At 34.5% G+C, this 16,175-nt stretch overlaps 1 protein-coding gene across 1 annotated transcript in view; it reads right to left on the reverse strand.

The window, feature by feature from the left end:
- The window catches only part of ICE2 (interactor of little elongation complex ELL subunit 2), a 67,815-nt gene that overhangs the window by 4,123 nt on the left and 47,517 nt on the right, over positions 1-16,175 (reverse strand). The window contains exons 14-16 of the mRNA XM_060151165.1: positions 6,939-7,023; positions 5,646-5,696; positions 1,558-1,819 (exon numbers count right to left, since the gene is read on the reverse strand). Coding sequence (XP_060007148.1) covers positions 1,558-1,819; positions 5,646-5,696; positions 6,939-7,023 — 398 coding nt within the window. The remainder of the gene's footprint in view (positions 1-1,557; positions 1,820-5,645; positions 5,697-6,938; positions 7,024-16,175) is intronic.

Consider the following 16,175-nt stretch of genomic DNA (forward strand, 5'->3'; position numbering starts at 1 on the left):
ACACAGTTAAATGTTACAGGTGAAACTATCATCAGATTTTTCTAAGTTAAAACAAAATCATTGTCTTAGAAATAACATAAACTCTTCAAAAAAAGTTTTCAATTATTATTTTTAAGTTAAGAAAATGTTGTCTCAGGAGGTTATAAAAATCACTACTTATATTAAATTTAAACTGGAAATAGCCAACAAAAACTGTAGCTAAAATGGCTTAAAATACTAATAACTCACTTTCTCCATTCTTTCACTTGTCCCAACTAGTTAACCACATTTATATATTTTCTTGGCCAAAGTCAACTAAGAATGTATAAGAAGTTGTCATTTCTAAAAGGATCCTCTCAGTAATAACATTAGAATGGAGAAGTGAAAAACATACACGTGATAGATGTTCTGTGGTAAACATATTGAGAAGAGTAGAGAACTCAGACAATAATTTTGGTTCAAAGATTTTTGGCAGCAGGAAAGGAAAATGTACTGTGTTATTGCTAAGTGAACAGTCAGATTCACTTGTAGAGAATAAAACTTTTCCTTCAACTAAACTCAAACTGGAACTTCTTACATGATATAAAGAATGAGTGACATGGTAAAGAGTATCTCTAAACCATGGTTTTACAAAAGTTTCAGATAGAGAAATATCATTCAAATGGTATTTCTGGGGAAGGATTCTATAAAGAGCATAACATTAATTATAACTAAAATATTGAGTGATAAAATACTTAGCGTTAAAACACAATTTACATCTTAACATTTTATTGTACTTTAAAAAATTTTATTTATTTATTTAATTAATTTTGGCTGCATTGGGTCTTTGTTGCGGCGACCGGGGATGATTCTTCGTTGTGGTGTGCGGGCTTCTCACTGTGGTGGCTTCTCTTGTTGTGGAGCACGGGCTCTAGGCGCACGGGCTTCAGCAGTTGTGGCGCGCAGGCTCTAGAGTGCAGGCTCAGTAGTTGTGGCGCACAGGCTTAGCTGCTCTGCAGCATGTGGGATCTTCCCGGACCAGGGCTCGAACCCCTGTCCCCTGCATTGGCAGGTGGATTCTTAACAACTGTGCTACCAGGGAAGTCCCTATTGTACTTTTAATAAGGCACTGCAGTCACTAATTACTAACACTTGCTTTTATATTTTCCCATATCCTACTTATTAATTTTTAATTGTATCATCATAATTTTATTGCATGTATTCTGCAAACTGCCTCAAATATTTAATGAAATGAAACAGTATACATAAATAAAACTTGCAAAAAAATTATAACTTTACTTTTCATAGGCACATAGGGATTTAACTATGTGGTTGCCTTACCCATGCCCTCACTGGGGAGTCTAATAGAATTTTCTTTAGTTGACTCATAAACCTTACAGAAATAAAAAGTTCCATTGACATGATGACTGGGTTCAGTAGAGCGTACAACTTTATCTATACTTCCTATAGATATTATTTTTAGAATGGTGTTGTGATTAACATGGCAAATGTGGACATCAGGTTGAAATATTTTATAGTCAGTGAAACAGATTAATAATAAACAACCTAATCAAACATTTAATTTCAAAAAGATCTTACCTTTTGTTGTTGTGTTGTGGGACCTTGTGATTTAGGTGGAAAAGTACAAGGTATTCTTCCATGATGGATATGATATGGTAATAAGAGACTGGGGTCTAACGGGACCCAGGGAACTGAGAGACTGGAAGGCACACCAGGAAGGCTGTAATGTGTTTTATGCAAATTGTACGCTGTCCTAGTAACTTTTCCATCAGAGGTCTTGTAGATCAGGAGTGAAGAATCTTCTGCTGCATGAGACAACAAGTAGGAACCCTCCTGCAAGCTAAATCCATACAAGGAAACTCAACTCATTGGTTCACTGTGTCAAATTCAATAGCACTTCCTTAATCATAATATATTAATAAAATTGAAAACAATTAGGGGAATGGGATACCAACTCTAAAAACACTTTTATGACCAAGTAAGATTTAAGAATCTTTTAAACTATTTTCATGCCTTTTCAGCAACTCATTTTAGTTCTTATTCCAAGTTCAGGATATACAATTATTTTCTTTTCACTGTTACATCAGTTAAATTGTAAAATTTCAAAAATTTAATGGGAAACAGACAGTCTGCCTAATTCTCTAATTCATGGACAACACATATGGAAAAGTACATACACATATGAGTACATAAGTACATATACATACCATTCCTATACACAACATTTAAATTAATTAAACACTGTACCTACTTTCTGTCTACTAATAGGTGAACAGAGATAGAAAAGTGAATGTGACAAATTCACTATACTGAGAAGTTTAAAATAAAGTGGCAGAAACAGTCAGTGCAATAATCACAATACGAGGGGCCATGAGAATAATAGCAACCAAAGCAGTTAATAGGTACTGAATGTTTATCATGAGCTAACGACGACTATACTGTTTATATCCATTTCATCATTAAATTCTCCAAAACAAAACTTTAAGGAATAATATTAATTATTAACCTCATATTTGAGATAAACAAAAAATCAGACATGCTAAGTAATTTGCCCAAAGTTCTGAGTGCAGGACCTGGATATAAACCCAGGCAGTCGAACACCAAAAGCCATACCCTTAATTATGATCCTCTATTGTCACAATAATAAGTTCTGTCAAATCTACATTTTCCCTTTCTCTTTAGAAAGCTTTAAGGAATTCAGTTTAACAACATAACGAGCTAAAGGGATACAATTAATATACTGTGTTTTTTTGGGGATTTTACATTCTAGCTCAAAGGTACAATGGAAGATATCAGTTCTTTCCCACAATCTATCATTAAAAATAAGGACTAGTCATACTTACAAGGATCTTCCTACAAACCTGATAAGTTTTTCATTAATTCATTACTGTTTTTAAACAAAAAAGTAATAGGTATCGACAAAAGTGGTTCAGAGAACTATTATTCTCAGAGCATTTTTTCCCCAATCATTTTCTATTCCCATATAAAGAAATGAATAATAATTGATGTGACAGTGGGAATAAGTAACATTTCAAACACTGAGCTTTTATCAGTGAAACTTTATATCTTAACCTCCTTCACTAAAAAAGAAGAATGCTTTGGTTTACAGAGAGAATTCATGGAGAATGAGACAGTTCAAGAAAGAATATCTTAAAAGTGCTGCATGGGGGCAGCAATGTACACGGATGGCTACAAATATCAGTAGGTTCAGTAACGGCCTCCCCCCAAAACATACATCCCAAACCCTAGAGCCTGTGAATATGCTACATTACATGGTAAAGGGGAATTAAGATGGAATTAAAGTGAAATCAAGGTTCCTAATCAGCTGATTTTAAAATGTAAGGTTTTCCTAGATTATTTTCCTGGGCTCACTGTAACGATGAGTCCTTAAAATGTAGAAGAGGGAGGCAGAAGAGACTCAGAGGGAGATAACGGCTTTGAAAGAGGTGAGAGTGATGTGATATGAGGAGGACTCAACTCGCCTTTCAAAGTCTGAAAAGGGAGGAAAGGAAGAGCACCAGAAGCCAAAGAATGCAGGTAGCCTCTAGAATATACAAAAGTCAAAGAAACAGACCATACCCAGAGCCTACAGAAAAGAAGGCAGAAAAATGACACCTTGATTTCAGCCTGAGAAGACCTGTTAGCCTCCTGACTCACAGAACTGCAAGATAATACATTCCTGTTGTCAACACTAATTTTGTGGCAATTTGTCACAGCTGCAGTTGAAAACTAATACATAAGCTAAGATATTGATATTCAAGTTTCAAAAAGCACTTGGCAAATTTCGTGTTTAAGCATTGTACTTCACATGAAGAATGGAATATATAAAGCAAAAATCTTACTACAGAATCTCAGAACTGAGGAGTACTTAGAAAATCACCGAACTCAACACCATCATTTTATAAATAAGGAAACTGACATCTATCTAGTTGCATAAAAAGTAGGAGAGTTAGAACTTTGAGGTTTTTGACCTTTTGTTCAAATTCTTGAATTGTTTTTAGTTTATCTTTTGGTAAGGGCGTAAGACAAGGAGTGCAAAGGTTTGTATAATGAAACGGTTTGACAAATGATCACGTAGAGAATCTATATTCTAAGATTTGCTATGGACCGAGTGACTAGCCTCTATGTTGCTTCCTTACCTTGAAAATGTACACAATATAGCTATGGAAGGCTGACTAATATTCCCCCAGAATGTTTACATCCTCTCTCCAGAACTTGTGAATGTTACCCATCAATGGCTTTGCAAATGAAATTAAGGATGCAATGTGACAATAAAAGCAAAAATTTGAGTGATGTACTTTGAAGATGGAGTAAGGGGCTACAAGTTAAGATATATAGGTATTTCTCCAAAGAAGACATACAGATGCCCAACATCACTAAATCATCAGGGAAATTCAAATCAAAACCACAATGAGATACCACCTCACGCCTGTCAGAATGGCTATCATCAAAAAGACAAGTGTTGGCAAGGATGTGGAGAAAAAGGAACCATTGTACACTGTTGGAGGAATTATAAATTGGTGCAGCCACTTGGGAAACAGTATGGAGGTTCCTCAAAAAATTAAACATAGAACTACCATATGATCCAGCAATTCCACTCTTGGGTATCTACCACAAGAATGCAAAAAAATTAATTCGAAAAGATATATGCACACCAATGTTCACTGCAGTATTATTTACAATAGCCAAGATACGGAAGCAAATTAAGTGTTCATTGATAAACGGATAAGGAAGATGTGATATATATACAATGGAATATTACTCAGTCATAAAAAATGAAATCTTGCATTTGCAACAACATGGATGGATCTAGAGGGTATTATGCCACATGAAATAAGTCAGAGAAAGACAAATACCACATGACTTACTTATATGTGGAATCTGAAAAACAAAAGAAACAAACAAAACAAAATGAAGATAGACTTACAGATACAGAAACAAAAGGGTGGTAGCCGGTTGCGGGTGGTGTGTGTAGGGAGAAATAGGCGAACAGGATTTAAGAGGTACAAACCTCCAGTTATAAAACTAATAAGCCACAGGGATGTAACACATAGCATAAAGAATATGATCAATATTATTGTAATAATTTTGTATGGGGACAGATGGTTATTAGACTTATTGTGATCATTTCACAATGTTTGCAAATATCATATCACTTGCAAGTTTATGTAGTAAACTTGAAACTAACAGAATGCTGTACACCAACTATATTTCGATTAAAAAAGAAAAGAAATACAGGTAGCCACTAGAAGCTGAAAATCAAGGTGAGGAAACAACTGTCTCCTCAGAGCCACCGCAAGGAGCCAGCCCTGTTGATACAAGTTTAGTCCACTGAAAATGATTTCAGATTTTTGACCTCCAGAACTATAATAGAATAAATTTGTGTTATTTAAAGCCACTAAGTTTGTGGTAATTTGTTATAGTGGCAATAGGAAACCATTACAATAGCCTTACAGAAAAATGTAATTGCAAGCTCATTGAAGCCAGAGACTATTATATTACCTACTTATTTATACTTTCACAATTTCAACTTTGACACAGTAGAATACATTCTGTATTTCTAGGTTATTTTCTATCTATTCCTAACAACATATATTCAAAGTTTCTATGAATTTTCACCCAAGAAAATTAGACATATCAATGCAAAATACCTCCAAAGTACTTACCTACTTAATTTTCTTAGAATGTGTTGAAGGATGTTAAATAAACTTGATATCCTATTAAACAGAAGAAATCTATATAAAATTAAGCGACAAGAAAACTTACTCTTAACAATTTTAGCTCCTCAGGAAGAGAAATATCCTCAATAGCAGAAAAAAACAACAGATGAAATAATGTAAAACACCAAAATTTATTTCTAATTTGATTCACTTATAATATTTTTTGCCATTTTCTGATCTCTCTTCAAAATCATAAAGTATTTGGCTTGTGTGAGTCAGAGCAGCTGTAAAGAGATCAATATTTTACACTGAAACTATAAACTTTTTAAGAAGTTTATAAGTTTAAAATTTTTTTAAAGATTAAAAGTTTAAAAAGCCTTTAATAGAACTAATCTGCAGAAGAGTTTGCCTTTTAGAGATGGTGGTGGTAACCAGAGAAATTGAGAGGTACTTTAAATGAATAAAGGGAAATGAAATATATTGATTTAGTATCTCTTCTAGACCTAAATTCATTCCCTTTATTATTTATTTAAAAATGGTTTTCATTGGAAGAAGTAGAGCAGGCAGTGAGTAATGTACAGAAAAGCTTTTCTATTCACATATGTAAATAAAAAGTTACTCCTCAAAAGAAGCAATCCTTATAATAGAAGTAGATGTTTTTAAGTATAAGCAGAGAATTCAAGTTTGAATCTGGAGGCTTCAAAAACTATGACAAGCCCCAAAACTGGAACTATGGAAGTAATAAAAGTCAGGACAATTTCCCATCCTTCAAGGTGAATCAAACATATTAACTACCAAGGTTGTCACCCTAGTTCAGCTGTATGCTCTGGGGAAAGTCACTCCAAGTTCCAGTTTCCTCATATATAAAATGGAGATAAAACTACCACCAGTCCTTCCCGGAAAGTTGTGAGATGCAAATTAAATTCATTTCAATCTGATGTACAGTAACAGTTGGTAAAAGAACAAACTTTTAGAAGTTAGGGTGTCCAAATGAGTGTATACATCCCTGAGAGCTAAGAGTCTTATGCTTCCATACACTACCAAGACGGAAGACTCCTCTGTTGTTCTAGCCTCCTTTGTCTTAAGTAGAAATACTAGTATCACTAGTACATTTAATTTGGAAATGGAAATGATTAATGTGAAATGGATCACAAACTGGGTCAGGGCGGAACCTCAATGTAAAAAAGGACTAAAAGTCTTGAAAATAAATAATTTAAACTTAACCAATATTTACAGATAAAGGAAAATTAGTGATCATATTAAGTTTTTAAATTCCCAACACAAAGTAAAGCTTCTTACTTGAGGGCTGAAAGTCTTTCTTTTAATTCTTCTGAGGTGATTTCTTCTAGCAGGAAAAGCTTTGAAGTAAATGTATCAATATGTCCTAAAATAAAAGATCAAACTTAAAGAGAACAATTGCAGTATTTAAAAAACAAAAAAGCCAAGTTATCCAGTCTCTTTAAAGATGTTTTTACAAAACTGTAATAATTGTAAAGTAACTTTATATTCTAAAAGTAGGAGAAATAGACATTTTACTAAGTTTATTAACTGAAGATGTATTTTAAAATGACATTAGGGATGTTCCTGGTGGCACAGCAGTTAAGAATCCGCCTGCCAACGCAGGGGGATGTGGGTTCGATCCCTGGTCCAGGAAGATCTCACATGCGGCAGAGCAACTAAGCCCATGTGCCACAACTACTGAGCCTGTGCTCTAGAGCCTGAGCTACAACTACTGAGCCCACGAACCACAAATACTGAAGCCCGCGTGCCTAGAGGCTGTGCTCCACAACAAAGAGAGGCCACCACAATGAGAAGCCCGTGCACCACAACGGAAGAGTACCCCCCACTCACTGCAACTAGAGAAAGCCTGCGCACAGCAACGAAGACCCAAAGCAGCCAAAAATAAATAAATAAATTTATAGAAAAAATAAAATAAAATGAATTACAAGTCAGATTATAAAAGAAATATGTATTAATTCTAAAATATTTGCTTAACATAGAAAAGTTTACACATGTCCATAGCAAAAAAAATCATCTCTAAGCCCACAATTTAAGAATAACAACTGTTAAAATAGTGGTGTTTCTAATTTTTATTAAAGTTGCATTTTTATGGAAATTAAATTTTTAGAGAAATATGTACCTATTTTGAAAGCAAGCAGATAAAGTCAAATTTATAGTTTGGGCATGCTCTACAAATTTCTAAGACAGTCTGGGTTAAGGTAAAATTTAGATTACAAAAATGTGGCTTACTCATTCACAACAGCCAAGACATGTATAACCTAAGTGTCCATCAATGGATGAATGGATAAAGATGTGATACACACACACACACACACACACACACGATGAAATATTATTCACCCATAAGAAGAAAGGAAATTCTATTTGCAACAACATAATGGACCTTGGGACACTATGCTAAGTAAAATAAGTCAGAAAGAGAGAGAGAAATACTGCATGTATCACTTACACGAGGAATCTGGGGAAAAAAGTCAAACTCACAGGAACAAGTAGGAAAGTGGTTCACAGGGGTTGGGGGCTAAAAGGGTACAAACTTTCAGCTATAAGATGAATAAAGTCTTGAGGATCTAATGTATAACACGGTGACCACAGTTGATAGTACCGTACTATATAACTGAAATTTAGTAAGAGAGTAGAACTTAAATGTTTTCATCAAAAAACAAAAAAGAAAAAATATAAATATGTGAGGTGATGGATGTGTTAATTTAACTAGATGGGAGGAATCCTTTTACAATGTATACATATATCAAATCATCATGATGTATACTTTAAATATCTTAAAATTTTATTAGTTAACTATATCTCAATAAACCTTAAAAAAATCTGGCTTATTTTTAAATTAAAGCACACCATAACATTTCCTATGGTTTAAAAAAAAAATCAAAAGTCTGCTCAAAGACTTACTTTCTTACAAACGTGACCTAATTCTAGAATTCCAAAAAACAAAATAGAAAACTCTCAAGATTACACTTCCATTTTAAAAAGTAATGCGTATGTTCTACAACAAAACAGGTTGAGACACAACACTGAAGTCCTGAAATGTTCCAAGGAAATGATATAAAAGACAGCTCTTAGTTAAATGTTATATAACCATGTCAAGACAAAAATCATGTTATTACAGCAGTTAAATACATCAATAGCGTAAGAGTATAATACTCAACAATGCTGAAAATAATAACATTTTGATTTTAATTTTTTTCAGCTTCCAATATTTGGTTATCAAAATACATGACCTGGAATCAATCATTGTGCAACAAAAAAATGCATATAATTTAATATCGCATTTTCTTATCTAGTCCCTTTTCATTTGCTTTGTGCTCATAAAAAGAATTAGAAACATTTTTACCAGATACCTTTCTTCTACAACAAATCTGTTTTTCCCACGCCTACTTATCATTTCCTGTGCCAAGTTTCAGTTTCACCTCTGCATTCCTAACACTCATTATACACTGACGTTTCTAATAAAAAGGACACATTTCAATGGTTTAATAACTGTAGAAAGGGAATATCATGTACAATAAAACATTTTTAGACATTTACTAAATGTGCCTTTGAGGAAAATCACTAACAGTTCTTACCTTTTTAAAGCAATCTCAATGAAAAGTATGTATTATATAGTATATGTCAAATACAGTTAGGTCAAAAAATATACAGAGAATACCATACTAAGTGCTATGAGGGCCCACCTCCTCAAGGAGTCTACAATTCTCTCAACATTGGAGCGTTTTAACCTGTGGGCCTTAAATGAGTATACATGTGTCTTTGAGATATTTATCTCCTCAGTCCTTGGGGCAGCTGAGCAAGGTGTGGGATGGCAAGAGCTTCCTGGACATTATCCCTCAGCCACAGCAATCTCTTTTGTATATCACAGTGTGCTATCCAAATATTTTTTGTGTGTCAAGTTTGGGAAGGTTATATAATACAAATCAAGGCTTTATATACATGCACACATTCATACATATTTACGTGCACACACACATATACATAGGCAGTTCCTACTCTGCATGCAGTATGGGATGAGAAAAATAACCACACATAAGCCAGAACTATGGAAGCAATTTTAAAAATCAATGGGAAAAATTAAAACTGTTCCATTACCTTTAAGATTTTTTTGGTCAAAACATTATAAATTCCCCATCAGTTATAAACGTATAGAGAAATGAAAAAACAGTAAAAAGTAATCTTTATTTAGTATACTGTAAATTAAAAACATTGAGATTTAAAGTGTTATTTCATTATAAAAAACTCATTAAGAGCAGTCTGAATAGTGCTTGTCGCCTTCTCCTTGTACAACTTACGATAGGGAGCAAGCACCTTTTCTATGCTGTGGTGAATGGTCACACTCCTCGAATCAGCTTCCAACATGATAGCCTTTGCGCTTTTAATATCATGATATATCTCAAAGAGTTCTTTTAATGTAAAATATTATGCCAGTGTCACTTCTTCATCCTTTATGCCACAAGCACTTTCCTCATTTATGAGTTCACCTTCATTAAGTTCCTCTTTTGGCATATCTGGTCTCCTGAACTGCACCAGTGTCAACATTTCTACTGTCAGCTATTTCTTCTGTAACTCCATTTATGCTCAATTCAAATTCCACTTCCAGCAGTATCACCTTTTGTTTCTTTGCTGTGCTTTAATCTTTGTTGGCCAATTCCCTCTTCTGATTATCCACTTTTGTAAAACATCACATGAGTTTATCACTGGGAGACAAGGAGGGAACACAACTACACATTTTGCTTCCTGTGCATCAACTCAGTAACAGGTGCGCAGTGAACAATCAATGACAGACTTTGAAAGAAGTGACATGATTGGTCACTGGTCATGACGTGCATTTGTTACTTATGTAGTGATTTGTGGACTGAAGAGTCAGCAGTAACGTCTGTACTTTACGCAATTACTCACAGTTAAATACCTTCGTAACTGAAATTTGTGTGTATCAGAATTGTGCAAAGGAAGGACTGCCTGTATGTCAACTATACAAAATTGATATATATTAGAGAACTGGAAAGTAGATACAGAACTTGTGATAAGATGACTTTGGGAATTTTCCTTAAGGAATACATCTTAATGTTTTTATGCGGCAAGAGGATAAAAAGAATACTGCAATCTAAAGGAACAGGAGAACACGTTCATAGCAAAGCAGACAAACAAAAAACAAGTATGTTTATTCTACCTGAAAAAGAGACTATAGGACTCTAGTTCAAAATTGCTGAACTAGAGTCCTATAAACCAATATGCTCTTCAGTTAAATAAATGAGATGCTATGTCACTTGTGTCTCGTAAGATATGCTCTATCTGAATCTCTGAACCATGCATGTAAACTCTACCTTTACTGTCCTCTCCAAAAGATCTAATGCACTGGTCTCCAACTTTGATTTCTGAGAAGAGATTGTCTTAAGTTTCTTTGAAATTCTGAGATCATAGGGCTGGGCAGGGAAAACTGACAATGAAATGCTTAAGTTAAATGGAGGAGCGGCTAGCAACGGTTGAGTGAGGGAAACACAGGCCACAACTGAGAAAGGACTATGGTGCATGACTGCATGGGAAAGAGAATATGAGCACGTGGAGATCTTCTGGTTAGGATTTTAAGGTCCCAGTTTCTAAGACACAATGAATCATCTGCCTTAAGTCACACTGATTAACATTGTTACACACACAGTTCTTCATTTTTGTTATATCTGACCTCCCCGCCCCCCCAACCAATTTTTCCCTAGCCCTTTTTAGGTTTACAGCAAAGTTATAAACACTTAAAAGACTGTGACTAAATTCTGATCCTGCCGCTGATGGAGTCTGTATCTATATGTAAGTTAATCATTCTGAGCTTTATTTTTCTCTTTTATTTAGAGCAGCAGTCAACACACATTAAAAACTATTAATAGAAATTGAAACAGATGAAAATTTTTGAAAAGAATAAAATAATATGCAATATAATATATAATTAACTATGCTTTGTTGTTTTGAAAAATCTTGGCTTAATTCTGTGCAATAACAACTATTTGAAGGATGGCTGTAAAGTTCAATTCATTTTGCTATATAGGTTTTAACAGCTGCCATTGCTAAAAAAAGATACCCACAATGATACATAGATCCAAATGGAACAAGTGCCTCACTGCTTGGCTTACTAAAGCATGACACTGATTGTTTTTAAGGAGAGGACCACCTGTCAATCCACATACTTAATATGAGTAATGTTAAATTTTTAATTTTTCATACAAAAAATGAGTTATAATATATTCTTCCTGCATCCCAATGGTTTGTCTTACATACATCTAGGGACAGTAAAAAGAATAAAGTATATAAGTTCTATGGCTTGTTTTCTACCATTTCCCTTCTCCTTGACTTTTACTGTTCCTTCAATCAATTATCCAAGCCAACTTCACTTATTCTAAAAATACTTATTGAGCACCTCTGTGTGCCAGATACTGTTCTAGGTGCTTGGGATATATCAATAAACAAAAGAGACAAAGAGGAGGTTCCTTAAAAAACTACAAATAGAACTACCATACGACCCAGCAATCCCACTACTGGGCATATACCCTGAGAAAACCATAATTCAAAAAGAGTCATGTACCAAAATGTTCATTGCAGCTCTATTTACAATAGCCAGGACATGGAAGCAACCTAAGTGTCCATCACTGGATGAATGGATAAAGAAGATGTGGCACATATATACAGTGGAATATTACTCAGCCGTAAAAAGAAACGAAATTGAGCTACTTGTAATGAGGTGGATAGACCTAGAGTCTGTCATACAGAGTGAAGTAAGTCAGAAAGAGAAAGACAAATACCATATGCTAACACATATACCTGGAATTTAAGAAAAAAAAATGTCATGAAGAACCTAGGGGTAAGACAGGAATAAAGACACAAACCTACTAGAGAACGGACTTGAAGATATGGGGAGGGGGAAGGGTGAGCTGTGACAAAGCGAGAGAGAGGCATGGACATATATACACTACCAAACGTAAGGTAGATACCTAGTGGGAAGCAGCTGCATAGCACAGGGAGATCAGCTCGGTGCTTTGTGACCACCTGGAGGGGTGGGATAGGGAGGGCGGGAGGGAGGGAGACGCAAGAGGGAAGAGATATGGGAACATATGTATATGTATAACTGATTCACTTTGTTATAAAGCAGAAACTAACACACCATTGTAAAGCAATTATACCCCAATAAAGATGTTAAAAAAAAAAAGAGACAAAGACAGGCAATAAATATCATGACTAATTAAATTACATAATTTGTTAGTGGCTACCAGAAAAAGGGATTGAGGAGCCAACAAACCAGAGGAAGAAAGAAACCCAGAGATGTAAGCCTGGCACTTAGGGGTGCTTCTCTCTTAGGAGTACCTGTTAATGTGGAAAAAGCAACTGAGAAGCTAAGAAATGAACCAGAGCTTTCAATAGTCTCTCAGGATTAGACGAACAAAAACTGGAGTTCAGGGTCTGTGAATTAGATAAACACAAGCTCTGAGCTGGGATCCTGGCTTGGTGATTCTCTAAAAGGACTCATAGCCTCAGCATACAGTTCTAGTCATGTATAAGATTTGTTATAGCAAAAGGATACAAGCAAAAGGAGAAACACCAAAAGGAAAAGAAGTGTGGGTGAAGTTCAGAGGAAATGAGATGCAATTTTCAAAAGTTCTCTCTTGAGTTTCTATTTGGGATGATGATAAAGCTCTGGAAATGGACAGTGATGATGGTTGAACAACATTGTGAATGTATTTAATACCACTAAATCATACGCTAAAAAATGTACAGTAAATTGTACCATAAAATGGTTAAAATGGTACACTTTATATTACATATATTTTACCACATTTTAAAAAAAAAGAGGTCTTTCCCATTGGAGTCACACAATATTCACTTAATTCCTCCAGCAACATTTTCTTTTTATACCAGAGAAGCTTATTAGAGACTCAGCGCTCAAGGTTTTTATTGGGAGCTCATCATGTAGGCACCCTCTGACTAACACATACCAAAATTCCAGACTCTCAGAAGGAAAGCAGATGTTCAGAATAAGCCATATTGTTTATACAAACAGTGTAGGCACAATGAACTCTCCTTATCAGCTAAAGAAGTTTTACGTCAGTGTAGAAAACTGTTTACTAGCTAAGTTCCCAGATACCAGCCGGGGGCCAGACTTGCAAGTAAGCTTTTCCAAAGACTGGCAATGTCAGACCATGAATGGCAACATCCTAGCAATAAGGGGGAAACAGACTGGCCTATCTAGGGTCCAAAGTCAAGCTTCAAATCACCTAAATCCCTGTAACTGGATTACAGTGAATCTGGATTGCTAGTGTGGTCAAAAGTAATCCTATCTAGAGGAAGATAACATTTTAGCTCTTATATTTGCTCTAGAATTTTTCATATACAATATCTGGCCCTTGATAAAGAATATTCTGGCATACAATGAAAAAACATGGAATAAAAAAGAAGACAGGAAAACAACATGCCACGGAATGAAGTGTCCCGGTAGAAAGATATGTTGAAGCTTTAACCCCCACTACCTCAGAACGTAACTTCCTTTGTAAGTAGAATGGTTGTAGATGTAATTAGTTATGATGGGTGGACCCTTAATTCAATATGAATGGTGTACTTATAGGAAGAGGATAGAGACACACAGGAAGAAGATCTCATATGATGACAGAGGCAGAGATGAAAGCGATGCATCTACAAGCCAAGGATGCCAAGGATTGCTGGCAAACACCAGAAGGAAAAAGAGGCAACAAAGGATTCTCTCTTACAGGTTTCAGGAGCATGGCCTTGTGACACCTTCATTTTAAACTTCCAGCCTCCAGAACTGTGAAACAAGAAGTTTCTATTATTTTAAGCCACCCAGTTTTTGGTACTTTGTTATGGCAGCGCTAGGAAACTAACACCAAAAAAAAAAATAGAAAAGACTCACAAAGAATCTAGATAACAGAGGTATTAGAGAAAGACTTTAAAGTAATTTTGCCTAATATGCTTAAGACACGATTGAGAATTTCTATAGAAAACTATAATGTATAAAAAAGAATCAAATGAAAAATCTAGAACCAAAAAGTACAATAAATGAAACTGAGAACTCAGGTGATGGGTGAAATAGTATATTAGGGATAGCTGAAGAGAAAATTAGTAAAGTAGAAGAAAATATTGAGAATCATGCATAAAGAGTCAAAAGGAAGGTAAATACGGAAGAGCATGTAAGGGACATTAAGGATACAGTAAGATGTAACATAATACAACTGAAATCCCAGAAGAGAGAGAGAGCGAATGGGGAAGAAGTGATGTTTGGTGAGGTAATGACAAGAATTTTCCCAAACTGATAAAGGTCATCAAATCACATATTAAGGAGCAATGTTATAAAATGAACATGTAAAAAGGAATATTTACAAAGAAAACCTAACACAGGCACAATGTACGAAAATTGTTGAAAGGGAGAGAGATAAAATTTAAAGTCTACCAAAGAAAAGAGACATATTACTTGCAAAAGAGCATAAATCAGATGAACAGCTGACTTTTCAACAGAAACAAAAGAAGCCAGGAAACATGGGGTGGGGGAGGGATGGATTAGGAGTTTGGGGTTCGTAGATGCAAACTATTATACACAGAATGGATAGACAACAAGGTCCTACTGTATAACACACGGAACTATATTTAATACCCTATGATTAAACCATAATGGAAAAGAATATAAAAAAGAATGTATATGTATATATGTATAACCGAATCATTTTGCTGTACAGCAGAAATTAACACACACTGTAAATCAACTATACTTCAATTAAAAAAAAGAGCAAACATTGAATTGATAATTAGAAACTTTCAAAAAGAAAACTCTAGGCTTCACAGGTCAATTTTACCAAACATTTAAGTAAGAAATAATACCAATTTTATAGAAATTCTACCAGATAACAGAAAAAGAGGAAATAAATCTCAACTCATTTTATGGCATAAACTTAATCTTAATACTAATACCTCATAAGGAAAATTACAGGCCAATCTCACTCATAAACACAAATGGCAAAATAAATATTAACAAGCTAAATCTACCAATAAATAAAAAGAGTAATATATCATGAGCAAGATGGACTTACGGCAGGAATACAAGATTGGATTAACATTTTAAAATTGATTAACATGATTCATAACCTTAGTAGGATAAAAGACAAAAGTTATACCATCATATAATCTCAATAAATGCAGAGAAAATATCTGATAAATTTTTTTTACCCATTCATGATTAAAATTCTTAAACTAGGCATAGAAAGGAACCGCTTTCTTCTAATAAATGCTATCTACAAAAACCCATACAAAATACTAAACAAAATGTCTAATCTTCCCCTTTAAGATTAGACACAGGCAAGGATGCCCATTATTCACCTTCTATTTGAATTCTAGGCAAAGAAAGCAAGGAAAAAGAAAAGTATAATGATTGTAAAGAAGAAATAAAATGGTCATTATTTGCAGAGAACATAATTATTTAATTAGAAAATATAAATTACTAGAAAGAATGAGCTTAGCAAAGTTACT

This window comes from Lagenorhynchus albirostris, chromosome 1 (assembly GCF_949774975.1).
Source record: "Lagenorhynchus albirostris chromosome 1, mLagAlb1.1, whole genome shotgun sequence".
Lineage (NCBI taxonomy): Eukaryota > Metazoa > Chordata > Mammalia > Artiodactyla > Delphinidae > Lagenorhynchus > Lagenorhynchus albirostris.